The sequence below is a fragment of the Helianthus annuus genome, chromosome 12 (genome assembly GCF_002127325.2).
Source record: "Helianthus annuus cultivar XRQ/B chromosome 12, HanXRQr2.0-SUNRISE, whole genome shotgun sequence".
In the NCBI taxonomy this organism is placed as follows: Eukaryota; Viridiplantae; Streptophyta; class Magnoliopsida; order Asterales; family Asteraceae; genus Helianthus; species Helianthus annuus.
In genome coordinates, this window is record NC_035444.2 from 156,294,281 (window position 1) to 156,311,315 (window position 17,035).

The following is a 17,035-nucleotide window of genomic DNA, read 5'->3' on the forward strand; positions in this document are numbered from 1 at the left end:
AGTCTTAGCTCAAATACTTCAGCTGTGCAATGAAGATACCATTCGGATCACACCTGGCTCTGATGTAATCGATTTATCGGGGTGTGACAGCTTCTTGTTCTTCATTACTTAATTCTTCGGTGCTTGGTTGGCTCATATCCTTGTAATACTCGCAAATTGCGCGTCCCTCGTCCTCCCAAATCATGTTATGCAAAATAACGCACGCGTACATCACATATTGAATTCTAGGTTTTTTCATAATTCTACATGGCACTTTCAAAATGTGCCATCTTGATTGCAAAACACCAAACGCTCGTTCGACATCCTTTTGTGCCGCCATTTGAGCCTCTCTAAACTTACGTTACTTTTCGTCTAACGTCGTTCCTCGGGTAAATGATTTTATGAACACAGCCCAATCCGGGTATATACCATCGTTAGATAATAACCATATTTATACTTCGCACCGTTAACAAAAAAGGATCCTTTTAGCCCCAACACCGTTAACAAAAAAAAATCAAAAAAAATGTTTTTCGTGCATAGATTAAAACTAAACGCGTATCCGATTTTTTGAATTTCCAACATTGAAAATGAAAAAACATTCGTAAATCCACATCCGAATCCAATTATATTTCAACCTAAATATAATGCTCATATACTAAATATATTTATAAAAAAAAACTAGTTTTCGGATATCGGATAATCGGATTATCCTAAATTTTTGAAATTCATATCAGGATCCGAAAATTTGGATTATCCGATTTTCGGATATTCAAAATTTCGGATATTTCGGATTCGGTTTCGGATCCGAATAATTTTGAACACCCCTAAAGCTAGCTAACATGTTTAAGTTAAAAAGCACTTGTATCTGTTGTTAGAGATAAGAGGACACTAGAAAATGGCTACATTTTTATTTATCGGATCTGTATATGTATATTTAGCGATACTAGGCACAGTTACAGGTGAAAACGATAACAATAAAATCCTAAACTAAGCTAATAATTCACAAAAAAGATAAAGACTATGTCTAACTTATGATTTGCTCCCTGTTGGAAGGATTATAGAAAGAAATTCTGGTTTTTAGAAGTCAAATATAAAAGTCTAATATAGTAATGCCAGCTGCATGCCCTTTTAACATTTTGGTTTTCTTTGTTTCCATCTTCATATTCCCCACATGAACCCTAGCTACCTTTATCTGTGATAGTTTCTCCACACGACGAACCCTGGCTTTCCATCAAGCCATCTTCTCCGCACGGTCCATCTTCAACTTTGTGAGGTAAACTTAACTTCCTGTTCACTTAGATGCAATCAAAGCTAGCTAACATGTTTAAGTTAAGAGAATATTTTGCAGAAATAGGTGGTTTTAACAAATAAAGATTGCTTCTAGGTGACCTTAGATTATCAAAGTGTTAATAGGTAAATCGTTGATTCAAACTAAGACTTTAAGAAAGTCGCTGATTGAATCTGCCATCTAAGTTCTCATAACTCGTATGAGCTTTCCCTTGATCCGAATCCTATATATATTTTTAAACCATAAATGATAGCTCGGTTTAAAAAGTCTTAATTACTCCACGTATTGATAAACAAAACACTGTGCCACATAAAGTTAATGACTCCATTTTAACTTATGGTTGAATTAATCCGAATATAAAAGTAAATATTGGTCAAAACTTACCGAAAGTGTGTTTATAAGAAATCACTTTATTTTGGTAAAAATGGAAAGATTTTGTTTCCACTAAGCTAAAAATGGGTTATTTTAACTAAGCCTGTGACTGCGTGTATGACTGGTTTGTACAACTTCCAATGCAAAATGCACTTAAAATTCAAAATATCAATGTATAGAAAGCAAACGGTAAATATCAGCTTAGGGTTGAGTTAAGTGTTCTGCACAACCAACGTTATGCATGTCTAATATAGTAATGCCAGCTGCATGCCCTTTTAACATTTTGGTTTTCTTTGTTTCCATCTTCATCTTCCCCACATGAACCCTATCTGTGATAGTTTCTCCACACCACGAACCCTAGCTTTTCATCAAGCCATCTTCTCCACTCGGCGAACCCTAGCTAGCTTTCCATCAAGCCATCTTCTCCACACGACGAACCCTAGCTAGCTTTCCATCAAGTCATCTTCTCCACACGGTCCATCTTCAACTTTGTGAGGTAAACTTAAGTTTCTGTTCTTGTTGCTGTCACTTAGATGCAATCAAAGATAGCTAGCATGTTTAAGTTAAGAGAATATTAACTTAAAATCACACCAAAAATGTCGATTTCATCATCTCTAGCAACACCCATATTCCCATTATGCAACTCTTCCTCAATTTCTCTGACACCCAAGTTTTCTACCGTCCCATTTCTCCCAAATGTCTCATCACCCTCAAGAATTCAGCTTCAGTTTCAATCTTCTCGTTGTTCTTCCACCAGATGTTTTGCTGCTACTGAAGCTTTGAACAAACCCTTGAGGTGTGTTTTTGGATAATGTTGTGTTGGGTTATGTTATTGATTGTGTTTGAATTGATACGAGGTTGTTTCGATAGATTGAAGGTGCTGAATCGACGGCTGTGATTGAAAGTTCTGATTCTGAAAAGGTAATTTTGTTACTTGTGATTCTTCGTTTGGGTTGTTGAAATTTTAGAAAATTTAGGGCGTTTGGGATTTCAAAAAGAATGTGGTACTTATTTCAAAAAGAATTTATTTTGGTAAAAATGGAAAGATTTGTGTATCTACTTAAGCTAAAAATGGGTTGTTTTAACTCAACCTGTGCCTGCATGTATGACTGGTTTGTACAACTTCCAATGCAAAATGTACTGAAAATTCAAAATATCAATGTAAACATCTATAGAAAGCCAATGGTAAATATCAGTTTAGGGTTTAGTTAAGTGTTCTGCACAACCAATGTTATGCATGTCTAATATAGTAATGCCAGTTGCATGCCTTTTAACATTTTGGTTTTGACTTTGGATTTCTTTCTTTCCATTTTCCCATCTTCCCCAAACCCTAATTACCATTTGCCAGCCCCATCTGTGATCGTAAGTTCTTTCTTTCCATCTTCTCCGGTCTCCACGAACCCTAGCTTTCCATCTTCAACTTTGTGAGGTAATAAACCCGTTATCGTTGCTCTTACTTAACTTCCTGTTCTTGTTGCTGTAACTTAGATGCAATAAAAGCTAGCTAAGGGTGTTCAAGATCGGATTATCAGGTTTTTGGATATTCGAAAATCGGATGTCCGAAAATTTCGGATAGTAAATATTAATATCAAAATTTGTATCCGAAATTTCGGATACAGATTCGGATATCCAAACGGATATTCGAATTAATAAAAAATAAAAAAAAGTTTTTTCATGCATAGATTAAAACTAAACGTGTATCTGGTTTTCGAATTCCAACATTGAAAACGAAAAACATTCATAAATCCACATCCGAATCCAATTATATTTCAACCTAAATATAATGCTCATATAATATATATATATATAAAACTAGTTTTTGGATATCGGATAATTGGATTATCCGAAAATTTTGAAATTCAAATCCGAATCCAAAAATTCGGATTATCTGGTTTTTGGATTATCCGATTTTTGGATATTCAAAATTTTGGATATTTCGGATTTGGTTTCGGATCCGGATTATTTTGAACACCCCTAAAGCTAGTTAACATGTTTAAGTTAAAAAGCACTTGTATCTGTTGTTAGAGATAAGAGGACACCAGAAAATGACTACATTTTTATTTATCGGATCTATATATTTAACGATACTAGGCACAATTACAGGTGAAAACGATAACAATAAAATCCTAAACTAAGCTAATAATTCACAAAAAAAAGATAAAGACTAGGTCTAACTTGTGATTTGCTCCCTGTTGGAAGGATTATAGAAAGAAATTCTGATTTTTAGAAGTCAAAAATAGGATTAAAAAGTCAAATTGTGCAGATTTGGAATGTGATGATCAAGCAAATGGTTATGAAGGTTTATTATGTTAGGGGTTGTTTAGTAGCCTCTTAATGACCATTCAGATGCTACCTCTTAATGGTTTAAAACATCTGAATGAATAAGAGGTAACCTAAAGTCTGAATGGTTAAGAGGTAACCTCTGAATGGTAAATCATCACATGTCACATTCTTCTACCTTCTCATTGGTAAAATTCTTAATGGTTCCATTAAGAGATAGCCTTTTAATGACCATTCAGAGGCTACCAAACAACCCCTTAGTTAGTTATAGAACGGTTATTGAACTGCTAATTGTAAGGGTATAAATACCCCAAACTAATCTCATTTGTTAGTGCGATATATATATATATATCTTCCTATATAATAAAGGAAAAGATTAACAGGACACGTGTAAGCATTACAAGCCCCCCCATTTCTTCTTCCCACGTGTCGTCTTCCCGTTTTTTTTTCTTTAACCCCAAAATACATATTTGACCGGATATCATACGTCGCTTTCTCTCTTTCCTGCAGGTCAATACCTCACACGCTGATAACCTTCTTTCCCTTTTCTTCTCCTCTTCTTCTTCCTTCCATTCTTCAACCTTCTGTATGTATTCCACTTCCAGCTAGGTTTCAAAAAAACCCAAAAGATCCGTTATGTGTCTCACTTTTTCTCTGAGGTATGTTTCACACAGTCCCATCTTTGCATAAACGCCAATTCCCTTTCAAGAAACACAGATCTCACACAAGAAACACAGATCCTACGGTTATCCCTGGTTTTTAAACATAATCTGACGGTGTAGATTAGCTTTCACACGGATCGACCTTCGAATTTGGGTTCATCTTTGCATATTAATCTTGTGATGGAGTCTATAAAGTCATACTACATCATACTCTCTCTTCTACTGGATCTGGTTTTGTTTTTCTGGTAAGTTCTTGTATTTTTTGTATTTTTTATAGATGTTTAATTTTAAATTTTATTTTCTGTAATTTGTCAAGTTAATTATTGAAGTGTATTTACAGGTTGTTGTTTAGTGAAGGAAGTTTTTCTGTTTTTTTCACGAAATCAGGTTCGTCAATTTCACCTTTCACCTAATTTTTGGTTGAATTTGAATGTTTGTTTCACTTATTAGGGCAAAATTAGCATAATAGGATTTGTTAATGAATCTGCTAGAGCAATTTGTTTATCACATATATAGGCAATGGGTAGTGATTGGTTTCGAGGAGCAGAACACCAAGTGGGATAACCACATGAATGAGAGAGAAACTTTTTGAGTGTTAGTTTTGAGTGTGGTTTTGCTGTTTCCCAAATGTGTATAGTGTTTCCCAAATGGATATGAGTTTGATTGTGTTGAATGTGTGATGTGATGGTTTGAATTGAAGAATTAAGTTCTGTGGTTTGCAAACGGTTTGATGTGTTCCTCTTTAAGTTCTTTTTTATTTCACCCATTTCAAACGGGTATGGGTATGAGATTACCAATACCCGACCCGAACCGAGAACCCGACCCATTGTCATCACTTTCCTGTGCGAGGATCATGTGGCCAAACTGTGTCCCACCCATTCTGCACATTATAAAGTCTTCAGACAAAAATTTACATAATGGAACATATAGCATATAAAACTAGCACATGATTATGTATTATTTCAAGGACTCCTCAACTTTGTTATTCTCAACTCACTATTTTATAGATTCACATTAATAATCATAGTTAAATTTTTTTTATATTAGAACGAACTCTTTATGAGTTCAATTTAACAACAGGCAATGAAAGGTGAAAGAGTATACATAGCTGAAAAAAAAACCTCTTCAAAATTAGACCTGGCAAACGGGTCGGGTTGGGTCATGGGTCAAAATGGGTCATGGGTCAAAACGGGTTAGTTACAAAAAGGGTTGTTTTGGTTCGGGTCGTAACAAGTTTTGGGTCGGGTTGGGTCGGTTTGGTTAAAAAATTGGTTTTTTTTAAAAGAGAGTTTGTACATCAAGGGGCAATTTTGTCGGGTTGAAACGGGTCCGGGTCGGTTCGGTTCTGGTTGAAACGGGTCCGGGTGTGTTTTTAAATAGATCTTTCTCATTCCACCATGATTTGTTCAAGTAAGCATCTATCTCTACACATATACATACATATACACCACTTTATTATCATTTCACTTGCTGTTTACCTTATCTATGCACTAGAGTTAGAACAAAGTGTAGGGAGTTTGAGAATTGTTACAGCATAGATTTAGAATTGAACTGGTTAAACCAAAACGTGGATACCAATTGCTGTTTTATGCTAAATTTTGTTTTAGATAGTCCCAAAATTTCAACTGTTATAGAACATAGGGAGTTAGTTTCTGATAGGGGAGTAACGTAGCCAAACCATGAGATTGTCTTGCTACAATCTTGAGTCGAGCCGAGATTAAACGAGTTGGAGCCTAAAAATAAAGGATGGAACTGAAACACGTCTCATGCTAAAATCCGTCCCGACTAGAAACTCGCCCCGTGCGAAAACTCATGTCGGCCCGAAACCCGTCCCGTGAGGAAACCCGTGCCGACCCGAAATCCGATCCGAACCAACTGCGTTCCGTTTCGATCTGAAACCCGTATTGGCCGCCCGAAACTCAATCCAAACCGAACCCGTTTCGATCCGAAACTTGTCCCGTTTCTTTAAGACACCAACCCACTTGATCCATTTCTTTGAAGTTGTCGACCCGTTTTGACCGGAAAATATATTAGATGAAATTTTAATTGACCCATTTTAACCCATTGAGGGAAAATATTTTACCCAAACCAACCCATATAATTTAAAAAACAATCCAAAGTGACCCACTTGAAAATCTTTGGGTCAAGATTGCCCCCTCTATTCAAAATTGACATTCATACATCTAGAGTTTGTTATTCCCCATAGATTATGTCTTTAACTACGTTCCTTTATAAGATTATACATGATCAAATAAATATGAAGACTCTTACATGCTATATATTAGAAAACAATTTCATTCAAGTAACATACTTGCTCATGTGAATCAAACATATCCAACTAAACGACCTTTTTTTTTGCAAAATAGTAAAATAGGACATCAATCAATCTTTGATTCCAAAAGCGTCATCCATGTTATAGATGATTGGCCCATTAGGAATGGGTCCCAAGGCCAAAGTCTCGAATGTTCAAGTCAGTATATTTGTCATGGATCTAAACATGTGTATGTATATGTCAAATAGTATCTACATAACAGATGTGTACGGGTAGATAAGGTAGAGTGAGCTTCTAAAAAGAAAAGAACCTAATTTCCTTTTTATTGAGAAGTTGTTGGATCCATTCCTAATGGGCCAATCATCTATAACAGTTAGATTTTAAGATTTAGTCACAAAAGATTTTTTAGTGAATTTAACCCTATAATTAGTATAGTTCACATTTATACTATATAATAAAATGGCTGTTGTATGCAAATTATATGTTGAGCCTTAAAAAGATCCATAACCATTTGAATATAAAAAGTCTTATGTTTAAGTTGAAAATTATATGTATACCTCTTTTTAGGGGTGAGCAAAAGGAAAAACCCGACCCTACACGACCATTACCCGACCCGACCGAGAACCGATCAAACATAAAATAAAGAATCGATTCAGTACCCTAAATATAGGGTCGGTTCCGGTCCATAGGTCCAAGTCGGGTTTCACCATGAAAAGAACCGAGAACCGACCCGACCCGACCCTATTTTATATGAAAAATTGGAACCGACCAACCCTATTTTTAGTGTGTTTTGATTAAAAGAATTCTCTTTAGTTGGTTAACCTCAATGGATTAATGGATTTTGAGTTAAATTGATTGTGTCTATACTAGCTCAATTATTTCGGTGTTCTGTTTTATATTGAAGTTCTGCATATGCTAGGGTATTTACCTTTGGAATCTGCCTCATCTTGGTATATTTATAACTTGGTAACTTTGTAAAAAGGCAGTTTCTAATTTAATGTATTAAAATATTTAACTATAAAGGTCAACAATGGTGGATCCTACCATTACCTCTCTTAATCAATTGGATGTAACCAAGACAAACGTGACTATTAAAGTCCGCATACTCAAGCTTTGGAAGCTACTATCATTTAAAGTGAAGAATGCAATTCATGCTGTAGAATTGATCCTCATGGATGAGGAGGTACTTTATAAATTTATAACACATTCATTTATATTAATTTTATATTGTAGGTTACACCATAAAACTTTATTTTTTTATAGGGTTCCAAAATTCAAGCAACTGTGGCTGGTAATTATCTCGTAAAGTATGGAAAACTACTTCAAGAAAAACGTTGTTTCTTGGTTACTAAGTTTGAAATTGGCGACAATGTGTCTCCGTACCGTCCGACTAACCATCCACATAAACTGTTTTTCAATTTCTCTACCGACATCATGAATTGTGATGACTTTGGTGGATCAATTCATGGATTCTCTTTTACTTCTTTTGATGTTCTTCGCAATCGTGCTATTCCACAAAACTCTCCTGTTGGTAAGTGCATATTCATTTGATGTTTAGTAACAAATCTATTTTACTTATATTACTCCCGTTCTATTATACTAATTATTTTTTTGTTTCTTTATAGATATAATTGGTTACGTTGATGGTTGGTTTCCTATGGTTGATCATACAAGCAGAAATGACAAACTGACCAAAAAAATGAGCTTACAACTTCGTGATTTAGAGTTACATATATTCTTTTTTTGAATTTTTTTATACATTGATCAATTACGTCAAGTTTTATAGATTTTTTTTTTGAATAGGTACCGTAATGTTTATGTCACTTTGTGGGGAGATTGTGCGGTGCAAATGTCAAAGTTTATGGAAAACAAACCGAGTGATGTTTTTGTGATACTGCAGTTTGGAAGATATACCTTTCATGAAGGTTTTTTACTTATTTAATAACCTTATCTTGCTCTTTAAGATTCTATATAATTTTGCATAACTTTTTTTTATAATTTTTTCTTAACTATCTAGGTAAGGCATATGTCTCCAGTTCTTTTCAAAACAGCACATTGTATCTGAACGAAAGCATTGATGAGTTAATTGATTTCCAAAAGAGGTAATGCACACAGTTTTGTTTTTTTTGGAAATTTATTTGTTTGATTTTATTATTTTATGTCACAACTTTTTAAGTTTTCATAATTTATTGACCAATTATATTTTTAATCATATCAAGGTTACTTGAAAGAAAATCGGATCTCGGTTCTTCAGGCCGTCCTTTGGGTTCATCTCAAGCTGGCAAAAGTATTCATGATGATTTTTTGCTTGAAACTGAGTTCAATAACATTGATGAGGTTAATAAAATCAAACAGCAAAAGAATGTGATTGTGCTTGGTACAATCATAAGTTTCCCTCCTGGTGTTGAGTGGTATTACAATTCTTGTAAGGATTGTATGAAGAAGGTTACTGTCTTGTATTTTATAAGTGATGATGATGATGGATTAGATTTAAGTGAGGACAAACAGACCATTCGATGCATAAATGATGTTTGCAATGAAAAAGGTGTTTCTGTGGTTCCCCGGTAAATTCATAACCTTATGATAACTTTAACAATTTTATACTTTAGAATGTATAAGTTAACTTCTTTTATTAATTTGTTTTAGGTTGAAACTTCAAATTAGGATACAAGATGGTACAGATATTGCATCTCTAACTTTGTTAGACCATGTAGCTCGAAAATTGCTTGGAAAGAGTGCTCAAGAGTTGGTTGATAAGTTTGTTGATGTATGCGTTTTGGTTTTACTGTTTTCCCATTTACTTTTAATTTATAAAAACTCATACCTTACCACTGTTTTTGTATCTTTTGTTTTTATATAGGGTGAAACGGATAATTTGCTCCCTGATGAAATTAGTAATTTGGTTGGCAAAAAGATGGCGTTTAAGATTGAGATTTCTCACTTTAACGTGGAGAATAACTATAAGTCATTCACTGTCAAAAGATTTTCTGATGATCCTGCAATAATTTCCCAGCTTGAATCAAAGTTAGGGATTGACCATGTAATTATCTAACCTTTTTTATACTAAGTCGTTACAGTTATACCGTATTGGACCTACATTCTTGCTTCATCAATTTTAACACTCCTTTTATTTGTTTACCAACTGTAGGTTGACCTTTCAAACTCGGTGAATATCACATCTGGTGATTTTGAAAGTACCGAAACTGTCGATCTGAAGGTATTTTTTTCTAAACAAACTATTTGATAAAGCCTATTTATTCTTTTACTTTCATATTTAAAATTACATATTACGGATTGTGATTAGCGATTTTAGCAAATAATATATTATCTTCATATCAATATTAAGGATGATACCCCGATATCACTGATTGGTTCAAGCACTGGATCATTATCTGCTGCTGCAAAAAATGCTGAAAACATAAGGGTACATTCCGAGCTGAAGCGTAATCTTGCGGAATCATATGATCATGACGAATCAGCAACAAAAGCTCCTTTAGCTTGCAATGAAGGTCTACATTTTGTATTGTTTTATCAGTCTTTTTTTATTTTGTAACTTTATATTTCTAATTCAGGTTTTCTATTTAAATTAGATTTCAACACTTATAGCAAAGAGAAGCGCAAGACGAGAAAACATACTACTTACTCGAAGGTATTATGTTTTTTTTTATTATTTTAAACACATTGCTATTTCAAAATACAAACTCTTATCTATATTAACAAATCTATTTACCTTGATATGAAGGATTCTATATCAGTCACCACTGATTATCAGACCCCAGTTTCACTGATGGATACAAGGGGTTCGTTGATGGATTCAAGTGCTGGTGGTATGGCTTTGCGTAACAAAAGGGGAGGAAAGATAAAGACACCACTTGAGCTGAAGCGTACTCTTGCGGAAGAATTTGATTGTGAAGAATCTGAAAGTAAAGATCCTTTATCTATAAATGAAGGACCTAAGTCACTTTTGATTCCCAAGAAGGAAAAATGATCATATCTATCTATTGTTAAGACTTTTATTAATCCATGTTTAGGATATCTACTATCTATCTATTGTTAAGACTTTTATTAATCCATGTTTAGGATATCTACTATCTGTTTTTGAAAACTTATTTTGTTTAAGATCAGCTGTATTTTTGGAAACTTATGTTGTTTAACTCAGTCGTATGAATGAATGTTTAATGTTTAGATTTGGTTGTTTAAATTTATCCTAGGTTTTAAATCTAAAAAGTTGAGTTTTGAACAATATTTTCTAAACTTGTCTTCATTTTATTATTGACATGTATAGATTTTTTACCGGTGTCTACAACCAAATAAATGAACACAAGTTTAGAATCTCAAAGATAATATCTCCAAAATTAAATCATTGCTATTTTAATGTAAACGTTAATTACTAATATGATTCCTCTTTCTCAAAGTTAGGATATATAATTTTTTAATTAACTACTTTTTTATTATTTTCACATATATGCATCATTATTCCAGCATAAATACAACAACATTGTCAAATATTACTACAATGTCTATTAACACTCATCGTAAGTTATTTGTTTAATGTTTTATAATATTATTTTTTCAACTAATTTCTTATATCTTATAGTTATAATATTATCTTTTTTATAGGTTTAAACACAGACACTACCAAGTCTGAGAGTCAGGACAGGAGAAAATTACGAAAACTGTATTTGGATTCAAGAAAGGCTAAAAACTGTTCTGTTGCAGATCATGTTTTTAATAACAAAGAGAATGTCATAAAAAATTCACTATCTTTTAGTAATTGTACCAATGGAAGTATCAAAAGCCCTTTCTCTGACATTAAATCAGGTAATATATTAAAATTCTTTTCCCCGTAGCACGTACAAATATATTCGTAATTTTATTTTCATTATCATAGATATGGCCGGTTTTTTTAATGATTTATAATATTATTTTTTCAAGTAATTTCCTATATCTTATAATTATAATATTATAGGTTTAAACACAGACACTACCAAGTCTGAGAGTCAGCAAAGGAGAAAGTTACGAAAATTGTATTTGGATTCAAGAAAGGCTAAAAACTGTTCTATTGCAGATCATGTTTTTAATAACAAAGAGAATGTCATCAAAAATTCACTATCTTTTAGTAATTGTACCAATGGAAGTATGAGAAGCCCTTTCTCTGACATTACATCAGGTACTATATTAAAATTCTTTCCCCACAGCACGTACAAATATATTCTTAACGTAATTTTATTTTCAATATCATAGATATGGCTGGTTACAGAAGCAGAAATAATTCCATGGACATTTGTAACAGTCAGCATAGGCAAAATTTAAGCAAGAGTATTTTTGATGAAAGAAATTTGAATGACTTATCCATTGAACAAGTTCATGAAAGTGATATTAAAAAAGACGAATTTGTCGGCATTTCAAAAGGTACATGTTACATTAATATATAGTGTACAATTAATATTAATTGTAATTTGCATCCAACTTTAAAAATCTAATTACAAGTATTTTTAAAATAATTTTCAACAGATTACGTTGATCACTTTGATCAGAATGTCACTTGCCAAATATGCCAAGCAAAATTATGGGGTGACGAAGCTCGTAGAATGAGTACAAAAAGCCAATTAAATTCAAGTTATTCAATGTGTTGTGCATATGGTAAAGTTCAACTTCCTAACATGAAGGAACCACCTCCGAGTTATCAGTGTCTTTTTAATTCTTTAGATTCAAAAAGCAAGGCATTCCTGAAGAACATCCGTCGATACAATTCCATGTTCTCATTTACGTCCATTGGTGGAAAAGTTGATTCTACCGTTAATAGAGGCAATGCTCCTTATATATTCAGATTGGGTGGTCAGAATTACCATAGAATGGGAAGTCTTCTACCAGAAGATGGATCTAAACCAAAATTCTCCCAGCTCTATATATATGACACTGACAATGAAGTTTCAAATAGACAAGCCATTTTTGGGTACGTATTCAATGTTACCATTACATTTGTTAAGAATGTGTTATATTTTGAAATAAAACCTAAATGTGTTTATTTTTTAGTGAATCTAATAAAGCTTCTTCATCAACATCTCGAGATCTTGATCTTCAAGTTATACAACATATACAAAATATGTTAGACTCGGAGAATGTTTTGGTTAAAACATATCGGATTGTAAGAGATTTTTTTAAAGAAAACTGCCAGGCTGACCTAAAGTTGCGGCTCATTGGAAGAAGGCAACAAGATGGAAGAACATACAACTTACCAACCGCTTCTGAAGTGGCAGCTTTAATTGTTGGTGACATTGGCGATTCCTTAGAAAATAGAGATATTATTGTTGAAACGAAATCTTGTGGTCTACAACGTATTAGTGAGTTACATCCCTCGTATCTTGCTCTCCAGTATCCTCTTTTGTTTCCTTATGGTGATGATTGCTAAAAAATTGACATTCCTCATAGAGGTGTTACTCCTTCGACATCAACCAAACGAACATATGTCACTATGAGAGAATTCTTTGCATACAGGATACAAGACAGGCAGGGTGTGTTTTCATTAATTCTAAATTCACGTCGCCTATTTCAACAATTCTTAGTTGATGCGTATACCATGATTGAAACTGAGAGACTAAATTACATACGTCATCAACAGAAGGTTCTAAGATGTGATACTTATGAGAACCTTTCCAATTTACGTAACCATGGTAATATAAATGTATCCACCACTGGAAAGCGTGTCATATTGCCTTCGTCATTTACTGGAGGTGCTCGGTATATGATGCAGAACTATTTGGATGCAATGTCTCTATGTAAGTGGTATGGATATCCAGATTTTTTTATTACAGTAACATGTAATCCGAAATGGCCTGAAATTAAAAGATTTCTTAAGGACAGCAATTTAAGTCCTGAAGACCGGCCTGATATCCTATCGAGATTGTTTAAAATCAAGCTCAATGCTTTGATTAAAGACTTGAAGGATAAGTCATTACTTGGCAAAGTGTCAGCAGGTATTCACTATGAAGACTAATTTTTTATGGATATTTAAAATTTAAATACAAACATTTAATATCTTATTTTCTTTCATTTTCGTAGTTGTTTATACTGTGGAGTTTCAGAAGCGTGGGTTGCCGCATGCGCATATATGTTTATTTATGCATCCCGATCACAAGTTTCCAACTGTTGAACACATTGATCCCCTCATTTCCGCTGAAATTCCCGACAAAAACGATGATCCAGAGTTGTATACTCTTGTCAGTGATTTCATGATTCATGGTCCTTGTGGTGATGACAACATCAACTGTCCATGCATGGTAGATAATAAGTGTTCGAAGGGCTTTCCAAAGAAATTTCGTGATCATACATCTATCGATAGGGATGGTTTTCCTCTCTACAGAAGAAGAGATTCAGGAACATTTGTTGAAAAATCTGGAGTTAAGTTAGATAACAGAAGTGTTGTTCCTTACAACAAAACACTTTTGAAGAGATATCAGCCCACATCAATGTTGAATGGTGCAATCAGGCTGGATCTATAAAGTATTTGTTTAAATATATCAACAAAGGTCCTGATCGGGTTACCGTTTCCATTGTTGAAAGTAACACATCAAACGAACCTGACCCGCCGGTGGATGAGATCAAAAAATACTATGATTGTCGATATTTGTCTGCATGTGAGGCATCATGGCGTATATTCGCATATGATGTTCACTATAGGTATCCTGCTGTTATTCGTCTTCCATTTCATCTTCCGAACCAACAAAATGTCGTATATGGTGAAGACGATGATATTGATCAAGTCCTCAACCGGCCGTCAATGAATTCTTCAATGTTTTCATCTTGGATGGATTGTAATCAAAGTGATGACGTGGCCCGAGAGCTTACTTACGTTGAATTCCCTACAAAGTTTGTGTGGAAAAAGGATGAACGGTGTTGGAAACGAAGGAAAACTACTGGTTTTTCAATTGGAAGAATTCACGCTGTTTCTCCTACTCTTGGCGAGGCTTATTTTTTGAGGATTCTTTTGAACAAAGTTAAAGGTCCCCGATCCTTTGATGATATCCTCACTGTAAATGGTCGTAAATTTAATACCTTTAGAGAAGCATGTTATGCTCACGGTCTATTAGATGATGATATGGAATATATAGAAGCTATCCAAGAAGCAAGTCATTCAGGCTCTGGTTTTTATCTTCGCACATTGTTTGCTACGATGTTGACGTGCCACACTCTGTCTTTGCCGGAACGTGTATGGCAAAAAACATGGGAATTATTATCAGATGGCATCCTTTATAAACAACGACTTATTTTAAAGGCTCCAGGTATAAGTACTTTATAATAATTATTATTTTTAGGTTTATTTATAATCTTTATGTTTATAATTCACATTCACATATATTTATATATATAATAATATATATACTTCTTTGAATAAAATTTAAATCACGTTAAAATGTTATATTTTATCCAATCACTTCTTTTAGATTATAACAAATATTTGTTTCTTATACATTGGACTATATTAATCTAAAAATATATCTTTAATGTGTTATTTCAGATTTATGCCTTACTGATGATCAAGTTAAAAATCTCACATTGTACGAGATTGAGAAGATTTTAATTCGTAATAATTCCAGCTTACGAAATTTTAATACAATGCCTTACCCTGATCATGAGTTGATTTCTACTTCAAATAATCGTTTGATTACTGAAGAGCTGGATTATGATAGAATTGATCTTCAAGAGGAGTTTAAGAATCTTTTAGTTTCATTAACCGATGAACAAAGATTTATTTATAATGATATCATGAACGCCGTTGAAGACAACAAAGGTGGTGTTTTTTTTGTTTACGGTTATGGAGGTACCGGTAAAACATTTCTTTGGAAAACTTTATCTGCATCTCTAAGATCGAAAGGGGAAATTGTTTTAAATGTTGCCTCAAGTGGGATTGCATCTTTGCTTCTTACAGGAGGTAGGACAGCTCACTCTCGATTTCTCATTCCGATTAATCTGACCGAAGACTCAATTTGTCCTATAATCCCTAACAGTGATGTTGCAAATCTATTAAAGAAAACATCATTGATTATATGGGACGAAGCACCAATGATACACAGACATGGTTTTGAAGCTTTGGATAGAACTTTAAAAGACATATTGAAATGTGATGGATCTCATAATTCCGAAAGTCCATTTGGAGGTAAAACAATCGTATTTGGTGGAGATTTTCGACAAACTCTTCCTGTCATTCAAGGTGGTACTAGACAAGACATTGTTAATGCTTCGTTGACTTCTTCGTACATATGGGACCATTGCAAAGTACTCACTTTAACCAAGAACATGAGATTGAGTGCAGGAAGTGGAATGCATGATGTCAAGCAAACACAAATCTTTGCTCAGTGGTTGTTGGATTTGGGTGAAGGGAAACTAGGCGGATCTAACGATGGTGATGCGATTATAGACATACCCGATGATCTTTTAATCATGGATTCCGTTGATCCAATTTCAAGTCTTATAGATTTTGTTTATCCTTCTCTTCTTCAAAATTACCAAAATTCCGGCTTTTACCAAGAAAGAGCCATTCTTGCACCGACGAATGAAGTTGTTGATGAAATTAATTCTCAGTTGTTGTTGATGTTCCCAGGAGATTCCAAGGAATACCTAAGTTCGGATAGTATTTGTGAGACAGAAAATCTACAGGATGGTTTTGATCAAAGTTTATACTCTCCTGACGTACTAAATGGTCTTAAGATCTCAGGTGTTCCAAATCACAAATTAGTACTAAAGGTCGGTGTTCCCATCATGCTCCTCCGAAATATTGATCAAAAAAATGGGTTGTGCAACGGAACTCGCTTAAAGGTAATATCACTTGGAAATCGCGTTATTGAAGCAGAAGTGATATCTGGAAGCAACATTGGTGCTCGAATTTTTGTTCCTAGAATTGGTATAATACCGTCGGATAAGAAGGTTCCTTTTAGATTCCAAAGAAGACAGTTTCCTGTTGCTTTATGCTTCGCTATGACAATTAATAAAAGTCAAGGGCAGTCATTATCCAGAGTTGGTTTGTTTTTGAAAAATCCAGTATTTTCTCATGGTCAACTTTACGTGGCTTTGTCGAGAGTCAAGAGCAGAGACGGACTCAAATTATCAATTCTTGATAATGATGGTAACCTTACTAATAGGACATCTAATGTTGTATACAAAGAAGTTTTTACTTATTTGTAA

General features: G+C 33.9%; 2 protein-coding genes across 2 annotated transcripts; both read left to right on the top strand.

The window, feature by feature from the left end:
* The first annotated feature begins 4,372 nt into the window (after positions 1–4,372).
* LOC110909875 (replication protein A 70 kDa DNA-binding subunit E) lies at positions 4,373–11,038 on the top strand. Its single transcript, XM_022154611.2, has 15 exons — positions 4,373–4,578; positions 4,702–4,826; positions 4,922–4,968; positions 7,877–8,036; positions 8,117–8,384; positions 8,479–8,578; positions 8,657–8,778; positions 8,871–8,955; positions 9,073–9,417; positions 9,500–9,620; positions 9,714–9,893; positions 10,002–10,070; positions 10,200–10,362; positions 10,444–10,502; positions 10,596–11,038. Exons 4-15 carry the CDS (start codon positions 7,884–7,886, stop codon positions 10,839–10,841), a joined length of 1,911 nt encoding a protein of 636 aa, XP_022010303.1. The 5' UTR covers positions 4,373–4,578; positions 4,702–4,826; positions 4,922–4,968; positions 7,877–7,883; the 3' UTR covers positions 10,842–11,038.
* Positions 11,039–13,433: 2,395 nt separating this feature from the next.
* Positions 13,434–17,035, top strand: LOC110911246. The gene is made up of 4 exons (XM_022155845.1): positions 13,434–13,830; positions 13,916–14,332; positions 14,383–15,135; positions 15,372–17,035. Exons 1-4 carry the CDS (start codon positions 13,434–13,436, stop codon positions 17,033–17,035), a joined length of 3,231 nt encoding a protein of 1,076 aa, XP_022011537.1.